Source organism: Coregonus clupeaformis, chromosome 2 (genome assembly GCF_020615455.1).
Source record: "Coregonus clupeaformis isolate EN_2021a chromosome 2, ASM2061545v1, whole genome shotgun sequence".
Taxonomy (NCBI): Eukaryota; Metazoa; Chordata; class Actinopteri; order Salmoniformes; family Salmonidae; genus Coregonus; species Coregonus clupeaformis.
In genome coordinates, this window is record NC_059193.1 from 2,794,665 (window position 1) to 2,819,784 (window position 25,120).

Consider the following 25,120-nt stretch of genomic DNA (forward strand, 5'->3'; position numbering starts at 1 on the left):
TTATTGAAAAATTGCAGCACATTTTTATAATTTCCAAATTATTATTATTATTTATTTTTTTATATCATCTCGCGGGCCGGATTAAACCCGTTTGCGGGCCTGATCCGGCCCGCGGGCCGTACGTTTGACACCCCTGATGTATACTCTCAAACTAACACACAAGATTATGTTTCCTCTAAAATGCATGCGATTGGAATCATCTCTGCTCAAAACTCTTTCCTCTCTGTCAAATGGTCTCCATGGAAACTAAGAGTAGTGTAGATAGAGACTAAATTATTCACAAGACTCCCTTCCCTCTGAAGTCAGAAGATTTTAACTATTTTAGACAGAATTCCAGTATCTATTGGGACCAACTCAAATGAAGACTTTGAAATGGATGTACTTTCTATAAAATGTAGACGTTTAATGTGAAAACTCTAGGCTAAATCTGATGATGCCACAATGAATCAACACACTCAAGGTCTGAAGGTGTCTTTTTATTATGGAAAACAGGGAACATAATTAACATTAATTATATAATAACGAACAGGACAAAAGGCAACAAATCCCCCATAATTAAAAAAAACACAACCATCTTCAAAAAAATTCAACTCTTACCATCAATTTCACTGCTAGGAGAGCATGGTTTTGACAGTAACACACCACCTGATATCCCTGAGCAGGGACAAATTGCTTAAGAACTTCTCTTGTTGTTTCTGTAGAATTAGATCAACCAGTGTGTGTGTGTGTGTGTGTGTGTGTGTGTGTGTGTGTGTGTGTGTGTGTGTGTGTGTGTGTGAGAGGGCACAGTGTGGTGTTGACACAGACAGTAAACACAAATCAATAAGTTAACAATAATCTTTTGATCACATGAAATGAAATAAAACGTATTATTTATATTACAATAAAATACAATACATAACATGCATCAGGAATAACTTTTCTGCTGGGTATCCTGATGCATAAGAAAATGTACAGCTTTGGCACAGTCTATAAAGACCTTCTCTTGGACGTGAATAAATGTTGTGCCTTGTGATGATATGTTGGCATCCTTGATGGAATAATTTGTAGTTTTGTCTTACTTTACTGAAAATATGGGTTTGACTGGATATAGTTCTTGAATTCATCACTGACATGATAAGCGCAGGGCAACTTTATGTGCAATCACCATTAAACCCAGACCGTACTATACTGTATGTAATGCATACATAATGTAATATAATGTATGTAATTCAGGCCAACTTGTTTATCATGCACCAACAGCAAGTACACCTTTTGGCCCCCAAAGCCCTCATGACATCATCAAATGGAGTAGAATTATGATTTCTGTTCCGTAGTCACATCCTAACTCAAATGAAGTGCTTCAGTAAACACACAGGTCTCGGACGGAGGAGTTTTCAATTCAAATAAATTAAAATGGGCCCAGAAATACTAGTCATCACGTAGCCCCTCAGCTTTCGTCTTAGGAATGTTTTTTGTTGTCTATTGAGGACTATCCCAGTCCCTGCACTGTGACCTCAGTAAGGCTGCCTCTGAGTAGCCAAGTGCTGTTATCCTTGCGGTGTTGACTTGTGTAGCTAACCCCTCCCATCCTGAGGTGACTCAACTGTCCTTTGACCCATAATCCTATTAGATAAACACCAGGGCAACTCAGGTCGTCATATCGACCCTAAAAAACCCTCAGGCCTCTGGTCACAAGGTTTACACGCTTCCCTAACTATCGTTCCATTGAGGCTACTGCTCTCACACAGATTGGGTTGGCCTCGGTATTCATCCCAGAGGCACACCAATCCCCTGGCCTCTACTTGCTCCATTCCTGGGGTTTCCCCACCTCTGTTTAGGTCCCTCACTCCTATTAAGGGGACCTCACTTGGGGCAATCTCCTGGTTTCCTGTGTCTAGTCTTTTTGAGGGTTCAAGGCCCCTGTGTGGTCCTCAGGCCCTGCCTCTCCATGATGTTCCACAGCTTGCGCAGGTTGGACTGGGTGATGACATCGTCAGGCTTGAGCTGCAGTGCCCGCAGGTAGTTGGTCTCCGCCTCAGGCAGCCGCCCATTCAGGTGGAGGATGGCGCCCAGGTTCATCAAGGCCGCCGGATACTGGGAGGGATGGCGAGGGGGAGACAGAGGGAATGAGAGAGAGCGGGAGTGAGAGAGAGAAAAGGGAGAGGGACTTGATTAACATTTGCGTGTTACACTGTGGGTTGGGTGACGCTCTGACAAAATTAAGTCTTTAGAAATATATTGCTGTTGCTAAAAATAATGTGGTTAAGGGCTGGTGGGGTCACACTCCTGTTGATGTTTGTGGTTTCCGGAGGTTTCTCAAATGCCAAGTGTTTATGTCATCCCGGGTTAACATTTATAATGATGTTAGCAAAGTCCCTAAGGAGTGGGAGGCACTCTTCTACAGTGAGGTTGCCAATACTGCAGTTAATGAGAGGGATGCACATTATAACGTGTGAAATGTGTTAGTGTTAGAACTTCTAGTGCTGGAAGTTCTAGAAGTTTCACCTTGCCAAACTCATAGGTCTACGCAGTAGCTGAGTGGAAAAAGACTGCTTGTCTGGATAGGTCTAGATGCAGTATAGACTATCTGGATAGTAAGGTTGTCACGATACCAGTATCACGAAATTCAACGGTATCGTGGCAAGGAAACAAAACATGAAGCCAGGGGCGCAACTTTCACTGGGGACGGGATGTATATACAGTGGGGAGAACAAGTATTTGATACACTGCCGATTTTGCAGGTTTTCCTACTTACAAAGCATGTAGAGGTCTGTAATTTTTATCATAGTTACACTTCAACTGTGAGAGACGGAATCTAAAACAAAAATCCAGAAAATCACATTGTATGATTTTTAAGTAATTAATTTGCATTTTATTGCATGACATACGTATTTGATCACCTACCAACCAGTAAAAATTCAGTCTCTCACAGACCTGTTAGTTTTTCTTTAAGAAGCCCTCCTGTTCTCCACTCATTACATGTATTAACTGCACCTGTTTGAACTCGTTACCTGTATAAAAGACACCTGTCCACACACTCAATCAAACAGACTCCAACCTCTCCACAATGGCCAAGACCAGAGCGCTGTGTAAAGACATCAGGGTTAAAATTGTAGACCTGCACAAGGCTGGGATGGGCTACAGGACAATAGGCAAACAGCTTGGTGAGAAGGCAACAACTGTTGGTGCAATTATTAGAAAATGGAAGAAGTTCAAAATGACGGTCAATCACCCTCGGTCTGGGGCTCCATGCAAGATCTCACCTCGTGGGGCATCAATGATCATGAGGAAGGTGAGGGATCAGCCCAGAACTACACGGCAGGACCTGGTCAATGACCTGAAGAAAGCTGGGACCACAGTCTCAAAGAAAACCATTAGTAACACACTACGCCGTCATGGATTAAAATCCTGCAGCGCACGCAAGGTCCCCCTGCTCAAGCCAGCGCATGTCCAGGCCCGTCTGAAGTTTGCCAATGACCATCTGGATGATCCAGAGGAGGAATGGGAGAAGGTCATGTGGTCTGATGAGACAAAAATAGAGCTTTTTGGTCTAAACTCCACTCGCCGTGTTTGGAGGAAGAAGAAGGATGAGTACAACCCCAAGAACACCATCCCAACCGTGAAGCATGGAGGTGGAAAAATCATTATTTTGGGATGCTTTTCTGCAAAGGGGACAGGACGACTGCACCGTATTGAGGGGAGGATGGAAGGGGCCATGTATCGCGAGATCTTGGCCAACAACCTCCTTCCCTCAGTAAGAGCATTGGAGATGGGTCGTGGCTGGGTCTTCCAGCATGACAACGACCCAAAACACACAGCCAGGGCAACTAAGGAGTGGCTCCGTAAGAAGCATCTCAAGGTCCTGGAGTGGCCTAGCCAGTCTCCAGACCTGAACCCAATAGAAAATCTTTGGAGGGAGCTGAAATTCCGTATTGCCCAGCGACAGCCCCGAAACCTGAAGGATCTGGAGAAGGTCTGTATGGAGGAGTGGGCCAAAATCCCTGCTGCAGTGTGTGCAAACCTGGTCAAGACCTACAGGAAACGTATGATCTCTGTAATTGCAAACAAAGGTTTCTGTACCAAATATTAAGTTCTGCTTTTCTGATGTATCAAATACTTATGTCATGCAATAAAATGCAAATTAATTACTTAAAAATCATGCAATGTGATTTTCTGGATTTTTGTTTTAGATTCCGTCTCTCACAGTTGAAGTGTACCTATGATAAAAAATTACAGACCTCTACATGCTTTGTAAGTAGGAAAACCTGCAAAATCGGCAGTGTATCAAATACTTGTTCTCCCCACTGTATATATACAGTGAGGGAAAAAAGTATTTGATCCCCTGCTGATTTTGTACGTTTGCCCACTGACAAAGACATGATCAGTCTATAATTTTAATGGTAGGTTTATTTGAACAGTGAGAGACAGAATAACAACAACAAAAAATCAAGACTAACGCATGTCAAAAATGTTATAAATTGATTTGCATTTTAATGAGGGAAATAAGTATTTGACCCCTCTGTAAAACATGACTTAGTACTTGGTGGCAAAACCCTTGTTGGCAATCACAGAGGTCAGACGTTTCTTGTAGTTGGCCACCAGGTTTGCACACATCTCAGGAGGGATTTTGTTCCACTCCTCTTTGCAGATCTTCTCTAAGTCATTAAGGTTTCGAGGCTGACGTTTGTCAACTCGAACCTTCAGCTCCCTCCACAGATTTTCTATGGGATTAAGGTCTGGAGACTGGCTAGGCCACTCCAGGACCTTAATGTGCTTCTTCTTGAGCCACTCCTTTGTTGCCTTGGCCGTGTGTTTTGGGTCATTGTCATGCTGGAATACCCATCCACGACCCATTTTCAATGCCCTGGCTAAGGGAAGGAGGTTCTCACCCAAGATTTGACGATACATGGCCCCGTCCATCGTCCCTTTGATGCGGTGAAGTTGTCCTGTCCCCTTAGCAGAAAAAACACCCCCAAAGCATAATGTTTCCACCTCCATGTTTGACGGTGGGGATGGTGTTCTTGGGGTCATAGGCAGCATTCCTCCTCCTCCAAACACAGCGAGTTGAGTTAATGCCAAAGAGCTCGATTTTGGTCTCATCTGACCACAACACTTTCACCCAGTTCTCCTCTGAATCATTCAGATGTTCATTGGCAAACTTCAGACGGCCCTGTATATGTGCTTTCTTGAGCAGGGGGACCTTGCGGGCGCTGCAGGATTTCAGTCCTTCACGGCGTAGTGTGTTACCAATTGATTTCTTGGTGACTATGGTCCCAGCTGCCTTGAGATCATTGACAAGATCCTCCCGTGTAGTTCTGGGCTGATTCCTCACCGTTCTCATGATCATTGCAACTCCAAGAGGTGAGATCTTGCATGGAGCCACAGGCCGAGGGAGATTGACAGTTCTTTTGTGTTTCTTCCATTTGCAAATAATCGCACCAACTGTTGTCACCTTCTCACCAAGCTGCTTGGCGATGGTCTTGTAGCCCATTCCAGCCTTGTGTAGGTCTACAATCTTGTCCCTAACATCCTTGGAGAGCTCTTTGGTCTTGGCCATGGTGGAGAGTTTGGAATCTGATTGATTGATTGCTTCTGTGGACAGGTGTCTTTTATACAGGTAACAAGCTGAGATTAGGAGCACTCCCTTTAAGAGTGTGCTCCTAATCTCAGCTCATTACCTTTATAAAAGACACCTGGGAGTCATAAATCTTTCTGATTGAGAGGGGGTCAAATACTTATTTCCCTCATTAAAATGCAAATCAATTTATAACATTTTTGACATGCGTTTTTTCTTGATTTTTTTGTTGTTATTCTGTCTCTCACTGTTCAAATAAACCTACCATTAAAATTATAGACTGATCATTTCTTTGTTAGTGGGCAAACGTACAAAATCAGCAGGGGCTCAAATACTTTTTCCCCTCACTGTATATATATATATATTTTCTTTTTTTAAACGACCAAATAGTTTAGTCTGCTTTGTGTTTTCCTTTTTGCCATGGAAAACAGGTATTGTGACAACCATACTGGATAGGTCTAGATGCAGTATAGCGATCAGGTAGTTTCAGACACAATACATGCCCTTGAATTCATCTCCTGGAAAACTCTTTCAAATTCAAACTCCCATAAGACCTCTATTTAATGCAGATTCTCGTATGTGAGACGTTTTACAGGAGACCTGCCAGGTTTTTGTTATGGATTAAGAGCGAGGCTTTGTTAACTTGACTTGAAGCTGAGTTAATTAAATGCCCATTAAATTATCCCGTTTGACCTCGCAGTAGCTGGTCCGATTTCAGAAAGAGTGTTTACCTTGATGGAGCTGTGGGGCAATGACCTTTGAAACTGAATTAATACAAAGTTTGGAGTAAAGATCGTTTTGATATCTGTGTTGGGCTGAATGCCATGTTGTGAAGAGTACAGAGCAGTATATTTAATAAAAACTAGAACTTGTTGAAGATACAGTATGAAGGAAGAGTTATATGACGGAGAGGTCCGTTACTGGACGCAGAGATTTCTTGTATGGTACAGTATGAAATCTCATAACACAAATACATTATATGATATTTGATATTCGGCTCACTTGTACTCAGTTCCAACTTGGGTTTCTCGCCGCAGAGTTAAAGAGAGTTATGCCAATATGCCTTGAAGCTCATCGTTCCATAAAAGTCTGTCTCTCCAGCCATCAACGAAGCTAAGCTAATAGGATCAGAGCAGGTTACTCATCTTGCCTTGAGCTACTGTTCCAGGAACTTATAGGCTAGTCAGTGTGTTTGTGAGTGTGTGTGTGTGTGTGCGTGCATGTGTGTATGCGTGCATGTGTGTGTAGGTGTGTGTATGCACACGTACTTGTGTGTGAGTGTTTGTGTATTAGCGAAAGTGAACACATCTATGTGTGTTTTTAAGGGTGCTATTTAATCAAATGGCCCTTTGATGTGGCCAAGTGAAACCACCTGGCCGTAACCGGAGCCCTGCAGTATGCCACTGCAAACACACCCAGATCCCAGCCTCACCTCTGGCTCTCCAGCACCCTCCAGACTGGACACTTTCACACGCCTGTGAACCTGACTGTGGGGTCAGGGTTGAAGGAGTTGAGATTCAACTACAGTTATTTAAATTGGAGTTTACACGCCTCTTTAGATGGTTGGTTACCTTGTACTTTGAGTTTAACTCTGGTTTTCTATTTGTACAGAGTTTGACTCTCTCTTAAGCATACTTGAACAACTCGTTATCCAGAGACCAATTAGGCATCTGTACTGTAACACTAACTAGTCTTTCCCCTATTACTTTCCAGACAGGGCTTAATAAAGAACCCAGACACAACATCAAGGCCACTTGGAACCAAAACTGTCCACTGAAACCAATAGAAACCAAACTCTGCTTCATTTTTAACTTTGGCTGTTAACTTTCTACTCCTGGTCAGGAGACATCATGGCTCTCTATAGGCTAAGCTGAGACAGAGGCTGGTGGAGATAGATTAAAGTCCTCTATCATTGTAAACAGCACCCAGGGTGAGACGCAGGAGACGCCCCAGACAGACTATATCATTCTCTGTTTACATGTGTACACTCACTGGAGCCAGAAACCCATACCAGCGATCACTCTCTATTAAAGCTGAGACAGTGATTAATGTAGTGGGGCTGGCTTGGTCCTAACACAGCCAAACAAAACCTTTACCCAAGGATGACAGTAGCTGTTGACCTTGTGGTTATTTCCTTGTTTGGCAAGTCTGAATGATATCATTCTTCACATTTACATTTTAGTCATTTAGCAGACGCTCTTATCCAGAGCGACTAACAGTAGTGAGTGCATCAATTTTTCCCGGTGGGAATCGAACCCACAACCCTGGCATGCAAGCACCATGCTCTACCAACTGAGCCACACGGGACATATCATTGCCTCAAAATGGATATCCACAGTATAATTATTCAATCTAAATTCCAGTCAATTTGGAATTTGATTTGCACTATGAAGAAAGCTAACTGAATTGAAATTAAAGTGGCCTGAACATCAACAGTGTTGCATCGATAGTAATTCAGTAAGTTCAATATCAACTGCCAAACAAGAAATTGTAACCACTCTGTGTACAGTCAACAATGATCCTTCATTGTGGCACACCTCAGAGTCTAACAGTGCAGCATTCCAGAGCAGCAACCCTATAGAATACTTTAGTAACGTCTCATCTGTCTATCTGCTCATCACCATTGTTTGACCTCTGTTTCACCCAGCAAAAGCTGCTCACCATTACCCCCAACATACAGTATCGTCTTTCTCAGTAGGTGGTGGTCGAGCTGCATATTAAGACACTGTTATGTAAATGAGCTCCACGATTCAACTCTAATATGTTTCCGTAGGCCCACTCACTACTTGCTATTCACAGAGTAAATGTAGTGAACTGATGATTGGAACAGTGGAACAGAGACTTAAGTTAACTGATTCAAATCTAAAGCTGATAATATATATGGGCATTGTCACATTAATCACACTCTATTTGAAACGACAATGTATGTACTGCATTTAGGGACAGTTACTTTGCAGTTGTGAATAGTTTAAGGAACAGAGAAAACGGAACACAAATGCAGTCAAACCAAACGGTACATTAGGAATTAGGACGTGTGGTAATTCTGTCCGTCATCCTCTGTTGCACTCTATGAAGTTTCTCGTTTTTTTTTCCAGGAAGCATACTTCTTTGATGAATTGTCTTTCCCAGCACGTCTGGCCACAGATGTTGAATTTTTCATGACCCGAAACCCTTTTGGATGAAGTTGATATTTGAGGACTTGACATTCGCTAAGCAGACACGCAGCAGCGAAATGTCAAACACAAGAGGCACTTTACTTCCGACAAATGACTGAGTGTAAACCCTTGACTTGTTGGAGAGTGTGGATAATAAATATAACTTCCTGACTGGGAACTGTTGTGAAGGACACAGAGACAAGGACATACCGACTAACTTCTGTTACAGACAAACTGATTGTGAAGGACACACAGACATGGACATACTGACATACAGACAAGATGATTTTATAGGAAACAATTGCAAGAGTGTGTGTCAAGGACATCTGTAGCACTTACCATTTCTACAAAGCCCTACTGTCTAACTCTCCAGACTCCAAACAACCTCCAGCTAACTCTTCAGACCCCAAACAACCTCCAGCTAACTCTCCAGACCCCAAACAACCTCCAGCTAACTCTCCAGACCCCAAACAACCTCCAGCTAACTCTCCAGACTCCAAACAACCTCCAGCTAACTCTCCAGACCCCAAACAACCTCCAGCTAACTCTTCAGACCCCAAACAACCTCCAGCTAACTCTTGAGACTCTCCAAATGGCGCGTAAGTCAGTGAGCGTGGCAACGTGACAAATGACCAGGGGAGACCTCATCTACTCCTGTCTAAAAACACAGTCCTTCTGAGAGTTAGCACTCCACCATGCCGTCCACTCCCTTTGAAGGGACTGATTGATGCTCTGCAGAGAAAGAGAGATCTACCTTTCTCTCCAACCATAGAATCACAGGGACCCAGATCCTGCTCTCTGGTTCTAACAGACAATGGGAGGCATTGATGGAGCTGCCATGGCGGACTAGGGCTGATTGTGTGTAATGGTGGAGTGTGTGTGTGTGCGTGCAAATCAGTTTGAGTAAGAAAGGCCCATTAGGCCAAGGTACTCACGTCTGGTCTGAGGTTTGCCGCTCGCTCATAATGCCGCTCTGCTGCCTGGTTTAGACTGGCCTGTCTGGAGAGGAGATAGGGAAAGGGAGAGAGAGAGGCATGGAAAGAGGAGAGGAAGGGCAATAGGGGTTGTCATTACGCATGGCTTTTTTTATTTTATCTTTATTTAACTAGGCAAGTCAGTTAAGAACAAATTCTTATTTACAATGACGGCCTACACCGGCCAAACCCGGACGACGCTGGGCCAATTGTGCGCCGCCCTATGGGACTCCCAATCACGGCCGGTTGTGATACAGCCTGGAATCGAACCAGGGGGTCTGTAATGACGCCTCAAGCACTGAGATGCAGTTCCTTAGACCGCTGCGCCACTCGGGAGCCAAACGGAGTCTGACAGTATTATAGTGACACGACGGCAGAAGGAGTTATGTATTGGAGAGAGGCATTCTTTCATTGGAATTGAAATATTGCCCATTTGGTGTCATAAAGTATTGCGATCCTGAGGGCACTTTGATGCTGAAAAATACTCCCTCAAATGACTCTGAAACACTATGCTGCATATATTTATTTGTAAGATGATACTAACTGCACTTAATATGTTAACGCTATTCAGATAAAGGCAGACATCTTTCCAGACACAGATATACATATTCATTAGGTGTGTGACTCAGGGAAATATGTCTCTATTGACTTTGCATAAAGGAAAGTATGCCTTGAGAATACTAGCTAGTGGTACTTCATCATTCCATTCATCTCAAGTTCATGCCTGACTCTTCAGATCAATTTTCACCACAACAATGTCTTTCATTTCCTCCTTGCCCTCTTGGTGCTGGCGTTTCCCACTGCATCTGAGAGAATCTACGCAATCTACGATGTTGGGAGAATCTGGAGTTTGAAAGATTCTTCAAAGAGAAGGAAACGCTGACAATGTGCAACAGGTAAGGACTTTTGACTTTGATTTGCATAGGTCAAAACCTGGTGCTACCCTATTGGTCTCTGTCAAAAAGAGCCATAGAGGAATATGGCAAACCCCTACTACAGTCTGGATGAAGAGAAATGGTCACTGAGTTTCAGAACAACAAAACACGTTTTCCCAGTCTAATGTTTGACGTTGACAATAATTTGGTGGCATTCAAGGTGTAAAATAGTTATTTATTTGCCCTACAGAACAGAGAGTAAGAGGGGCATTTTGACCAGCATTAATACACCCAAAGACAGGTCTGTATCTGAACGTCTCAGCACAGCCATAAGACTGTCTTATTACAGGATTAGTTGAGTGAATATGTCATGGTGTTGTTTTTTTATACAGTTGGCTTATATCTAAGAGGGCCAGAATAAGACGATTTGTCTCTCCATTTTTACTCTCCGCATCCAAGCAGCGCTACCCTGGCTGAGCAGTCGACTTATAACTCTCAAATCCACCGCAGCGCTGCACTTTGGATGAAGGACGCTGTAGCTTCAATTACTTTTCCAGATATGTAGAGCAAAAAGGAATTAAGAGACTGTCGTTTGCAATACTTCCTAGAGTTGCAGTGAGTTGAGAGGATTTGCAGTCCCCTATTTCAAACGTATAAAACGTATGTGCTGTCTGTGCGCACACTTGCCAAGCAGAATGGCCAATTCTCCTGAGGTATGCCTGGGTTTCTTTACAAGCCCTGGACTGAAAAGTCACTAGCATGAATCAAAACTACAACCGCTGTTTCCATGTGTTGTATATTAATTTGAACCATATACAAATGACTTAAAATGGATCGTTTCCATGCAAACTGCCATTATCGTATTAGACTTCAGATCTGAAGTATCTTTGAGTGTGTTAGCGGGCACAATGCAATATTGATTAAGTCGTGAATGATGAAATACCTTGGCAACCAACTCTCTATCACCAAAGTAATAACCTTCAGAGACACCTTGTGCTATTTTCATGAATAAGACATCTGAATATATCCAACAGAAAATCTACATGTACTGAAGACCTACAGTATTGTATGGAAATGCAGTAGTGTATTTTCCATTATTCTACTGTAGTGAGGTTGGGCCTCCTCTCAGAGCCTGGTTCCTCTCTAGGTTTCTTATTTATAGGGAGTTGTTCCTGCCTACTGTGCTTCTAATTCTGCTTGCTCTTTGGAGTCTGGGCAAAGCACCTTGTGACAACTGCAGATGTAAAATGGGCTTTATAAACACATTTGATTGATACTAGTCAAGGTATGATTGGGCAGCATTTGGAAATACCAGGCGCTCTTTAAATGCTGTAATAATGTTTTTATACGCCGTCACACCCACCTGAGCATGTGAGCGGCGCTGAAGACCACGTCAAACTCTGAGCTGTCCAGATCTGCAGCTCTCTCTGCCATCTCTGCTGCCTCCGCCAGACGAGACTGCTCCAGCAGAAACTGGCCTGTCCATCAGAGAGAGAGAAAGATGGAGAAAGAAACAGAGACAGAGTAAGAAAGAGAGGGAAAGAGAAAGGGAGAGGGAGAGAGTGACGGAGACAAATTAAGAAAAGGGGAAAGAGAGGGAGACAGTGAGACAACGAGGCAGAAGAAATGGGATGTGGAAGAAAGAGAGAAAGAAAGAAAGAAAGAAAGCAAAAAGATGGGTTCAGGGGACAGGGCAGAGAGAAGGACAGAAAGGACAGAGTGAGGAAGAGAGGAGAGAGAGACTGATGGTTTTTGTCATACTTCATTGCGTGTCAGTCAGCAAAAACCATCACTTGAATGCAGAGGTTTGCTACGGGTCACATGTAGCGTGACACATGCATGCTCCCTGCATCAGAGCTTGTGTTAGTCTGAACAATGGCAGGAAAGGGGGCTTGTCTCAGTTATCTGACCTCTCATGTTAGCTCTCACCCGCCCTGTCCCACAGTTCAGAGAGTCTGTAAGCACAGTCATACCGTCTCACCAACAACATGCTGGAGTCATTCCAGTCACAGTGGAGGAGGAATGGCCGTTGCGGCCCGATTACGATAAGGTGTTGGGGGCCAGTCAAAATAAACCTCTGAAAAGAGGCTAGGAGATAGCAGAGAGAGGGCAAATGACTCTGTCCAAAGACAGCAACGCGGCCCGCCAGGACCCAAACACAACCCAGAGAGAGAGAGAGAGAGAGAGAGAGAGAGAGAGAGAGAGAGAGAGAGAGAGAGAGAGAGAGAGAGAGAGAGAGAGAGAGAGAGAGAGAGAGAGAGAGAGAGAGAGAGAGAGAGAGAGAGAGAGAGAGAGAGAGAGAGAGAGAGAGAGAGAGAGAGAGAGAGAGAGAGAGAGAGAGAGAGAGAGAGAGAGAGAGAGAGAGAGAGAGAGAGAGAGAGAGAGAGAGAGAGAGAGAGAGAGAGAGAGAGAGAGAGAGAGAGAGAGAGAGAGACTATACAATACAACGGCCCTCTCTGTTCCTACAGGACATATTTCATTTCCTATGAATATCTCTGAGTCCAGCATTCCGATATGAATGGCAGCATTTACAGAAGCGTGGGCGGACTAACCGGCTTATAGCGTTTCTCCTCGATCAGTGAAAGGCAAGCATCCTTAGCGGTGGTGTAGTCTGATCCGGTTTCCTCTGGGCATGTCGAGATAAAACCAGGCTTAGGTCTACTGTATGTATGACCTCATACATCCATGTCACTCCTACACATTGAACGCCAAGCAGCACTGATACCAAATGTAAACAAAACTAAAGGCAGGCATATCTCTTTCGCTAATTAGAGCTGCTTTAAGAGTGGCTACAGGACATGTTTTTTACACTTAACAAGCAGTTTATACATGCTATGTGGGAGTACTGTAGAATACTGTGGATAAGGTGTCTCTTTACCAAACTGTAAGTTCTTATGGTGGGGTCAAGCTACAACACACTGTTACTGTAACTGTAGGAAGACATTACATGGAGCAGTTTAATGTTTAAACCTTTATAATAAAGCATTGCATGCATATCATTGCATTTGCATAGTGGCACAGAGCAGTAGAGTAGAGGCACTTACAGAAGTTGCACAAATGGGGAACATTTTAGTAGCCTAGGGTTCCCCAAAAAATTGGTCCTTTTATAAATGCATTTCATGAAATTCTACGTCATTTTACATGACTGGAGACTTTGGTAAAATATTTTTTTATACCGCACAAATGATCGAAATGACAGGCTACTTTGACTACATGGAAAACTATTCCACATCAAGTAACTGATGCAAGCAGCAAAATTGTATTAAACAAACAGATACAAATACACCTTATGGAACAGCGGGGACTGTGAAGCAACACATAGGCACAGACACATGCATACACACACGATAACATACGCACTATAAGCACACGTACACATGGATTTTGTGTTGTAGATACAGTGGGGGAAAAAAGTATTTAGTCAGCCACCAATTGTGCAAGTTTTCTCACTTAAAAGGATGAGAGAGGCCTGTAATTTTCATCATAGGTACACGTCAACTATGACAGACAAAATGAGGAAAAAAAATCCAGAAAATCACATTGTAGGATTTTTAATGAATTTATTTGCAAATTATGGTGGAAAATAAGTATCTGGTCAATAACAAAAGTTTCTCAATACTTTGTTGTATACCCTTTGTTGGCAATGACACAGGTCAAACGTTTTCTGTAAGTCTTCACAAGGTTTTCACACACTGTTTCTGGTATTTTGGCCCATTCCTCCATGCAGATCTCCTCTAGAGCAGTGATGTTTTGGGGCTGTCGCTGGGCAACACAGACTTTCAACTCCCTCCAAAGATTTTCTATGGGGTTGAGATCTGGAGACTGGCTAGGCCACTCCAGGACCTTGAAATGCTTCTTACGAAGCCACTCCTTCGTTGCCCGGGCGGTGTGTTTGGGATCATTGTCATGCTGAAAGACCCAGCCACGTTTCATCTTCAATGCCCTTGCTGATGGAAGGAGGTTTTTACTCAAAATCTCACGATACATGGCCCCATTCATTCTTTCCTTTACACGGATCAGTCGTCCTGGTCCTTTTGCAGAAAAACAGCCCCAAAGCATGATGTTTCCACCCCCATGCTTCACAGTAGGTATGGTGTTCTTTGGATGCAACTCAGCATTCTTTGTCCTCCAAACACGACGAGTTGAGTTTTTACCAAAAAGTTATATTTTGGTTTCATCTGACCATATGACATTCTCCCAACCCTCTTCTGGATCATCCAAATGCACTCTAGCAAACTTCAGACGGGCCTGGACATGTACTGGCTTAAGCAGGGGGACACGTCTGGCACTGCAGGATTTGAGTCCCTGGCGGCGTAGTGTGTTACTGATGGTAGGCTTTGTTACTTTGGTCCCAGCTCTCTGCAGGTCATTCACTAGGTCCCCCCGTGTTGTTCTGGGATTTTTGCTCACCGTTCTTGTGATCATTTTGACCCCACGGGGTGAGATCTTGCGTGGAGCCCCAGATCGAGGGAGATTATCAGTGGTCTTGTATGTCTTCCATTTCCTAATAATTGCTCCCACAGTTGATTTCTTCAAACCAAGCTGCTTACCTATTGCAGATTCAGTCTTCCCAGCCAGCCTGGTGCAGGTATACAATTTTGTTTCTGGTGTCCTTTGACAGCTCTTTGGTCTTGGCCATAGTGGAGTTTGGAGTGTGACTGTTTGAGGTTGTGGACAGGTGTCTTTTATACTGATAACAAGTTCAAACAGGTGCCATTAATACAGGTAACGAGTGGAGGACAGAGGAGCCTCTTAAAGAAGAAGTTACAGGTCTGTGAGAGCCAGAAATCTTGCTTGTTTGTAGGTGACCAAATACTTATTTTCCACCATAATTTGTAAATAAATTCATTAAAAATCCTACAATGTGATTTTCTGGAGAAAGAAAATCACAATTTGTCTGTCATAGTTGACGTGTACCTATGATGAAAATTACAGGCCTCTCTCATATTTTTAAGTGGGAGAACTTGCACAATTGGTGGCTGACTAAATACTTTATTTCCCCACTGTATGTGGTAGTGGAGTAGGGGCCTGAGGGCACACAGTGTGAAATCTGTTGTGAATATATTGTAATGTTTTTAAAATTGTATAACTGCCTTAATTTTGCTGGACACCAGGAAGAGTAGCTGCTGCCTTGGCAGGAACTAATGGGGAGCCATAATAAATACAAATACAAACTGAGAATCTGAGATAAATAAAAACGACTTTGTGTTGAATCCATCAATAGCCTAGGCCTAGGTGTGTGAAGACACATTGTAGGCTACAATATGAGGAGGAAATTATAGTACTAAAAATGCTTTACAGTTTCCCTGACTAACCCAACGATGCGCAGCTCATTCGCCGGTGACAGCCGATGCGTTCATACCAAAAGCCTATATGTCTCTCTTGCTTTACTTTGTAAAACAATATTTGGAAGTTAATCAAATATTTTGTTAGCCTACAGCAAACATATTAGAGTCCTCTCTTTTCAGCAGGAGCCATTTGATTTCAAACCTGTGTTTTCCCACGATTGTATTTTAAATATTGTGAAAGGCCTGTTTTCTCTGCATGCTGTTCACTGACAGATTTGCAGCGCGTTCCCGACTGTAGGCTATGCCTTGTTATTGGGCTACACACAATCCACAGCTAGACAATTTTTTAAAGAAGCTATTGATCCTCTGTGGCTAAATTATAGGCCTTCTCATGGTGTAGTAGGCTATTCTGAATTATATCATTTATTTCTGAACAGACAGCAGTAATTCTATAACTTTATTATTATTATTTATTTCAATTTATTTGAGGTGCTCCTCCAGAACCCTTCGCGTGGCTATGATTCTATAAGGAAATAAATGATGAAGTGCAACGTTGGAGAGATAAGAGTTGCAGGCTCATGTCTATCAGAGCAGAGAGAGAGAGATAATAGAAAGTTAATCTCATTCTAGTTCTGTGAGATATACAGGCACGCATCTCACACAGCCACGAGTTGGTCTCAAACATAGGTCTCAAACATAGGTTACAATGATGTACAAACCATACTGTAAACCTGAATCAACTAGTAGAATATCAGGCACGACTTTTTCAATTTTTTGGGGGGGGGAGGCAACTCGAATGAACTTTGATTGCTTTTATTCGAATTTGTACATTGCAAAAAGTGACAAATAATTTTCATGCCATGAGAGGTACCGGACCGGCCAAATAGGTTCCGGAACGAAACAGTCCCAAACGGAGAGGTGCCGGTTCCTGTTCTGGCAAAATCTGGCTCAAATGAAGGTCTGTGCCTGTACTTCATATGAGAACATAATAGTTCTGGTACTTACCATAATGCATGTAGCAGTTTCCTTTGGAAGGGTCCAGCTGAATGGCCCTTTGATAGTAATTCTCTGCCTCAGTCTTCTGCCCCTAGAAGACAAAACAGGAACGTTTGATTAGCTACTGTAGATCAGCTACAAGTCGTCCTCAGTCATTAATTGCGATTTAGCTGATGTTCGAGCTCTCGCAGTGGTTCATATTTCTGGCACGGGCGTAATTGTGCGGCTGCAATTAGATTTACTCAAAACCCAAAACAGACGTGTTGCCATATGGTAGAAGATTGAACATGCAGGAGAAATCAGAAACCACCCACTCTCCACGTAAATGAGATTTAGCAAATATTTCACAGTCGAAATGCGGACGGGGAAATCAGCAGTAAATCTGAGCAACCGTTCCGTATGCCCGTAATGTGCCAGGTTGTTTCAAACAATCACCATATACTGCAGGGCAACAACAATCATCTGAGTTTACTTAGCATCTGCTACGGATTATTTTCCTACGCTTTCATGCATGAGTTGACACGTGGTAGCTGGGCCTCAGCTGTAAACCAGGAAACTGTAGTCCATAGAGAACACTCCAAACCCCCTTTTCCCCCAGCAGCAGAGAGTGTGTGTGTGTGTGTGTCACACTATAACTTTTGCTCAGTCAGAGAGTGTGTATCGCACTATAGCCGCGCAACAAACTGAAAGCGATACCGCTGCCTCTGTGTACGGTCCCTTCCCCCCCCCCCCATTGTTCACGCTTCAGCACTGATTGCTTCCATATTGGCAATAGAATAAGTGGACCGGGGATATTAGGTTTGGTTCATTAGCTATTTCTCATGCCCGCGTTCGTTCTAAATGAAAGATGAAGAAGAAGATAACCAATTGTCCAGATGACTTTATATGATATTTTACCTGGCTTTCTTTTCTGCTCAATGAAGCATTTTCCCAGCCACAGCGTCAGACTATTGAACAAAATATTGTGGTCCTTCAATGGACTCGGAAGTATCGCATTTGGAGGATTGCGAGAGGTGCGTAATGTTAAATGTACATGAAATAACGCTAGGTTATTGTTTTTTCATTCCTCCGACCCTCTTTTTTCCTCTTATCTAGCGTTTTCGAGCCTGTCTGGGGAGGGAGTAGTCGGTCTCAGAGGGCTTTAGCGGTTAGCGTTAGCGCCGGCAGCTCTGAGTGTAGCCAGCCACAGAGGGTTTTAGCAGTTAGCGTTAGCGCCGGCTCCGAGTGTAGCCAGCCACAGAGCTTGTAAATCACATCAGCGCCGGCCGACCACAACTCTCCCATGCTGCAACGGGAGAGAGGCCCTCCAACAGAGAGCGGTGCCTAGCTCTTGGCAGGACACGGCAGGACTCTGCACTGCACTGTGTATTCATCCGCCTGGCGACAACACTCTCCTGTGATGTATTACATTTAAATTTTTAGTCATTTAGCAGACGCTCTTATCCAGAGCGACTTACATGAGCAATTAGGGTTAAGTGCCTTGCTCAAGGGCACATCGACAGATTTTTCACCTAGTCGGCTCGGGGATTAGAACCAGCGACCTTTCGGTTACTGGCACAACGCTCTTAACCACTAAGCTACCTGCCGCCCCGGTATGTCCAAGGGAGATGATCTGAGAGAGGAACTGGTGGTTACCGGGCGGAATAGGGCTCTTCTGGTCATGTCTAGCTGTGTCCTAAAGAAAGGCCATGGTCAAAAGTCTCGGGAATATGGTGCCATGTCAGACGCAGCCTCAGTCTAGACTCTAACCTGGTTACTGTGAATGAAGAGTTCAAAGCCAAACTGAACGAAGGACGACCCACAAATCTATACAACCTCACTAACCCCATTAAAGTACAATGACTCAATGAATGAAACAGTGAAGTCACATATTGTACTACAGTACACGTCAGGGTGAAACAGAGGGTGAGGCGGGACTTGAGTTTGACACTATGACTCCTTATGAGCCTGCTGCATTATCAATACGTAGCTCCGCCGTGGCAAGACAGGCCAAAATCTCTCCCTGATTGAGTGATTTAATAAGGAAGCGGGGTAATTGCATTAAGTCCTGTCCGGCGGCCCATTGTCCCGGGTCTGGTCGTGTCTCAATCTCCTGTTGTTGAAGAGCTCTGTTATGAGGGGCCACTCGTGGCTCAGGGCCCCGGTTGTAGGGACCTGGGGGACCCAGCAGATGTCCAGCTGCGCTGGGGTGACTCGGGTCTGAACCCGGGGCGACTGGGGGTGGGGGTTTGAGGGAATGGAACTCAAATCAGATTAGGAAAAGGGGAAATGAGTGAGTTTGGGAGCGAGACCCTTCCTCAGCCCAGACCGGACCCCTAGGGGTGCAGCTGTAGCTGTAACCCCTCTGATATCAGTAAGGAGGATAGAAGGAGAGATGGGATGGATGATGTTGGCACTGCAGAGCAAAACCTCCTCTAGCCTGTGGATTCCTAGTAATTCCTAGTACCTCAGTTACCTCAGGCTGTGAAAGGAGAAGTACAGAAGGTCAAACTCCTCACAAGGGCTCAGCAGGACTGGTTCAGTGGGTTCTAACAGGGTTCCTCTCCATAACCTCCTCCTAACTAACCCAAGTCAGCTGTGAACACGTTGTCACGCACTGGTTTTTCTCTCTCCAACAGTGTGGATGAGAGAGGTGGATGGAGGGGGAGGAGGGGGAGTGGATGAGAGGAGGGGATGGAGGAGGGGGGAGTGGATGAGAGAGGTGGATGGAGGGGGAGTGGATGAGAGAGGTGGATGGAGGGGAGTGGATGAGAGGAGGGGATGGAGGAGGGGGAGTGGATGAGAGAGGTGGATGGAGGGGGAGTGGATGAGAGAGGTGGATGGAGGGGGAGTGGATGAGAGGAGGGGATGGAGGAGGGGGGAGTGGATGAGAGGGGTGGATGGAGGAGGGGGAGTGGATGAGAGGGGTGGATGGAGGGGGAGGGATGAGAGAGGTGGATGGAGTGGGAGTGGATGAGAGAGGTGGATGGAGGGGGGGGGGAGTGGATGAGAGAGGTGGATGGAGTGGGAGTGGATGAGAGGAGGAGATGGAGGAGGGGGGAGTGGATGAGAGGGGTGGATGGAGGGGGGGGAGTGGATGAGAGAGGTGGATGGAGTGGGAGTGGATGAGAGGAGGAGATGGAGGAGGGGGGAGTGGATGAGAGAGGTGGATGGAGTGGGGGGGAGTGGCTGGAGCACTTCAAAACCCCACACACATTTAATAAAGTCACACGCACGCATGTGAGCGTACACGCGTGCATGCACGCACACGCACACACACACACAGGACTCCCCACAAATACGTTCCCTATGGCTGTGACCTTGCGACAACCACACATCCAGTGGAGAGCCTGATAGTTTGACAGGTCTGTTTTTCTAAGCTTGTACCCTAAGAAAATAATGACTCCTCAATATATTGTCTCCTTGGTATCGTAACAACAAAGTTTATAGTGGCAGAAGTTTGTCTCTGTGCTATTTCATCTCAAATATCTCAAAATACTGCAATTAGCCTAACATTTAAAAAAAAATACATCCAGCATTTGCATACCATTATTCTACGTGTCTTTTTCCTTTAGGCCACCAAAGACAAAAGCATTCATTTACCCGTCAAGGTTCAATAATAACTCCAAAAAGGCTTCTGGGCTGCTGTCTGCTTAACATGCAGCTCATCCTTGTTCTATCAATTCCAAGGCTTTCTACAATGATCACAACTCCTCTGGCTCAGACTGAGAAATCAATGGGATGAACTGGCCGGGCCCAAACTAACTCAATATTCATCAGCCCTCGGGCCTAGGTCTAACTATACGTAACTACTGTGATTACTACCAAGATAAAAGGTTTATTTGTTTCATCACGCTTTGTGTGAGCCAAAGCCTATTTGAGATTGTGTTGGCAGTCAGGAAGGACACTGGAGGACAAGGAGTGAAGTGAATGGATTAGAATAGAGGCAGGTTGTAGCTACAGTGAGGGAAAAAAGTATTTGATCCCCTGCTGATTTTGTACGTTTGCCCACTGACAAAGACATGATCAGTCTATAAGCTTAATGGTAGGTTTATATGAACAGTGAGAGACAGAATAACAACAAAAAAATCCAGAAAAACGCATGTCAAAAATGTTATAAATTGATTTGCATTTTAAATCAGGGAAATAAGTATTTGACCCCTCTGCAAAACATGACTTAGTACTTGGTGGCAAAACCCTTGTTGGCAATCACAGATGTCAGACGTTTCTTGTAGTTGGCCACCAGGTTTGCACACATCTCAGGAGGGATTTTGTTCCACTCCTCTTTGCAGATCTTCTCCAAGTCATTAAGGTTTCGAGGCTGATGTTTGGCAACTCGAACCTTCAGCTCCCTCCACAGATTTTCTATGGGATTAAGGTCTGGAGACTGGCTAGGCCACTCCAGGACCTTAATGTGCTACTTCTTGAGCCACTCCTTTGTTGCCTTGGCCGTGTGTTTTGGGTCATTGTCATGCTGGAATATCCATCCACGACCCATTTTCAATGCCCTGGCTGAGGGAAGGAGGTTCTCACCCAAGATTTGACGGTACATGGCCCCGTCCATCGTCCCTTTGATGCAGTGAAGTTGTCCTGTCCCCTTAGCAGAAAAACACCCCCAAAGCATAATGTTTCCACCTCCATGTTTGATGGTGGGGATGGTGTTCTTGGGGTCATAGGCAGCATTCCTCCTCCTCCAAACACAGCGAGTTGAGTTGATGCCAAAGAGCTCCATTTTGGTCTCATCTGACCACAACACTTTCACCCAGTTCTCCTCTGAATCATTCAGATGTTCATTGGCAAACTTCAGACGGCCCTGTATATGTGCTTTCTTGAGCAGGGGGACCTTGCGGGCGCTGCAGGATTTCAGTCCTTCACGGCGTAGTGTGTTACCAATTGTTTTCTTGGTGACTATGGTCCCAGCTGCCTTGAGATCATTGACAAGATCCTCCCGTGTAGTTCTGGGCTGATTCCTCACCGTTCTCATGATCATTGCAACTCCACAAGGTGAGATCTTGCATGGAGCCCCAGGCCGAGGGAGATTGACAGTTATTTTGTGTTTCTTCCATTTGCGAATAATCGCACCAACTGTTGTCACCTTCTCACCAAGCTGATTGGCGATGGTCTTGTAGCCCATTCCAGCCTTGTGTAGGTCTACAATCTTGTCCCTGACATCCTTGGAGAGCTCTTTGGTCTTGGCCATGGTGGAGAGGTGATTGCTTCTGTGGACAGGTGTCTTTTATACAGGTAACGAGCTGAGATTAGGAGCACACTCTTAAAGGGAGTGCTCCTAATCTCAGTTTGTTACCTGTATAAAAGACACCTGGGAGCCAGAAATCTTTCTGATTGAGAGGGGGTCAAATACTTATTTCCCTGATTAAAATACAAATCAATTTATAACATTTTTGACATGTGTTTTTCTGGATTTTTTTGTTTTTATTCTGTCTCTCACTGTTCAAATAAACCTACCATTAAAATTATAGACTGATCATTTCAACAGAGAGTGAAGGAAAAGCAGCCAACAAGTGCTCAGCATATGTGGGAACTCCTTCAAGACTGTTGGAAAAGCATTCCAGGTGAAGCTGGTTGAGAGAATGCCAAGAGTGTGCAAAGCTGTCATCAAGTCAAAGGGTGGCTATTTGAAGAATCTCAAATATAAAATATATTTTGATTTGTTTAACACTTTTTGGGTTACTACATGATTCCATATGTGTTAGTTCATAGTTTTGATGTAAAAAAAATTTTTTTTTTGAATGAGTTGGTGTTCTAAAACTTACCGGTAGTGTCCATATATTTCCGGGAAGACAAGGATCATGTGAGGGAGCAGAGTTTTTGCTAATTTTATACCTCCTATTCATTTGACTTTCATCTTTGTTTTAGCCATTTTAACTCTGCCTGTTTTAAGTCTGTGTATTTTCTTAAATATTTTTTTGATAAAAACCGTTCATAATATTTTAAACCTTTTCAATGTGAGAAGCAACAGCCAGCTTCAAATCAAGTCATGTGCACAGGATACAACAGGTGTAAACATTACAGTGAAATTGTTACTTTAAGCTGTAATCCTTAAAGGTGAAACAGCCATGTCCGTTTGTAATATTACAACAACAAATAAGTTACTGTAAACAACTAGCACTGTTTTTCCCCTCAGACATCATTGCATGCGTGATAGAACAGCAGCATATGTACTGATTTTTTTTGGGATGCGCGACGCTCCTCACCTCTGCTTGTCAACAAAACAAAAATAATAACAATGGCTGTGGGGTGGACAGTGGCTCTGTTTCCCCCTACTGCGGATTCAATCTTTAAGCTCATCCTCAACACTGCAGTGTTCAATATCAAAGGTTGAACATGGAACATCCAGAATAGGATCCTTAAAAGAGCACGGAATCTATACTAAGTCACAATTATATCTATTTTTAAACACACTGCAAATAAAACACAGTGTGTGTGACTACTCTCATTTGCTAACTGAGCACATCCCTAGTGACATATAGAGGTTAGTAGTAGAGGAGGGACTTACAATGATGGACAGGAGTTTCCCGTAGGTCAAGTGGGCGGGGATGTGATCCGGCTTGGCCCTCAGCGACTCCCTGTACCAGTGCCCCGCCTCCTCCAGCCTATTCAGCCTCATGTAGGCCTCTCCTGTTAGGGGTCAAAGGTCATAGGTCAGGGGCGATACGGCCTCTCCTACAGTATGAGGGGTCAACATTCAGAGGTCAGAGGGAAGGGGTGATAGACAGAACCATAACCTCAACACCTTCTCTGCCACTTTATAATAAGAGGAAGACAAAGTTTTAGAGACATATTGTAGTATGATGAGTTTTGTGACAGACGTTTCTATCTAAATGGGACTTATGATATGAATGATGAAATGTTCCAGTGCTTCCCAGTGACTGATGAATAGATAAGAGTGTTATAATAGATCTCCAACAGGTGCACGGCTGATAACAAGACAGATGGAGCCCGACCCATTTCCAGTCCTCCATTCCTAAAAACACACGTCATTCCACCAATAAAAATAAATATTCCTCCGTTAAATTAATCCCCTGACACCAATTTCAGTTGGAACGTGACCAGTTTCAGAACAGAATGTCTCTGTTCTCAAAGCCGTGAGAATCCCAGATCTTATCCCAGCGCAATGAGCGCCGGTCCCCAGGGCCCAGATGACAGCCCCCCTCTCACCTGAACAAACATTCTCCCTCTTCTCAGGCCCACACCATGCGTCATCCCAAGAATGTTGCCGACACGGCACGGCAATCTCAACCATGCAATCAGGAAGGGCTTCTAATAATGTAATTAGTGTTAGAATAACACAACATGGGACATGACTTATTATAGCCAGCTTAGTTTGAATTCCCTTCGTTACACATCTACATTAGGACTGCATACATATTTAGGAGTGTCACGGTTTCGGCCGAGGCTGCTCCTCCTCCTTGTTCGGGCAGGTTTCGGCGGTCGTCGTCCCCGGAGTATTAGCTATCACCGTTTGATGTTTTCGATATCTGTTTGGTTTTGTCTGATTGTGTACACCTGTTTCCTGTTTGGTTAATTATGTCTCCTATAAGTTTCTCGTTTGGTTAGTCTTGTGTTGTGTGTTATTGTCTGCCTGTCTATAGGAGCTGCGAGTTTTCGCTCTGTCTGTTTGTTTGGTGTTTTTACGCACAGTTTGCGTAATCGCTCGCCTCTGTTTGTTTTCGAGGCCGTGTATTGTATTTTTGTCACCTTTGACTAGTAAAGTCTGTTGGACGAAGCCTCTGTGTCCTGCGCCTGACTCCTACACCACATCCACATCAGTTCGTTTTGACAAGGAGCTGTGGTGTTGGATTGGAATTAAACCTAGTTAAATAAAGGTTAAATAAAATAAATAAAAATAAACCAATGTTATCGGCTTAAAGCACATCAAATAGCCTAATTTCTTGGAGATAATATTGAGAAACCTCTTTTTTTGTTTTGGAAACTGAAGACCTTAAGCAGGTGGTTCTACTACCACTAGAATGAGTCATTCTAAACACATATTCCTCCGTTACATGAATCAAAGATGAGGAGAATTATCATATATGATAGGTGGGAATTAAGAAGGATATTTGAATGATTAAAGTCGTCTCCCTGTGCCATGTCTTCCCCGTCCCGTGGCGAAGCTGTTGTCACTACCCGGCTTTTCACCTTCAGTAATTGGCTAAGTCAAAAGCCTGACATGGCTCCAGATAGACTGTCAAACTAAATCTAGCTCAGAGGATGAATTAGTTGCTCCCTCTTGAACAGAATACCAGAGATACCTGTCAATTCCATTTCAATTCCT

The 25,120-nt window shown here is 44.0% G+C and overlaps 1 protein-coding gene across 1 annotated transcript in view; it reads right to left on the minus strand.

Annotated features, from left to right (window-relative positions):
* Window positions 1-455: 455 nt before the first annotated feature.
* LOC121549817 (protein O-mannosyl-transferase TMTC2) overlaps window positions 456-25,120 on the minus strand; it is a 96,441-nt gene continuing 71,776 nt past the window's right edge. Inside the window, exons 8-12 of the mRNA XM_041861725.2 lie at window positions 23,342-23,463; window positions 16,855-16,936; window positions 11,925-12,039; window positions 9,648-9,711; window positions 456-2,076 (exon numbers count right to left, since the gene is read on the minus strand). Coding sequence (XP_041717659.1) covers window positions 1,894-2,076; window positions 9,648-9,711; window positions 11,925-12,039; window positions 16,855-16,936; window positions 23,342-23,463 — 566 coding nt within the window. The 3' untranslated portion in view covers window positions 456-1,893. The remainder of the gene's footprint in view (window positions 2,077-9,647; window positions 9,712-11,924; window positions 12,040-16,854; window positions 16,937-23,341; window positions 23,464-25,120) is intronic.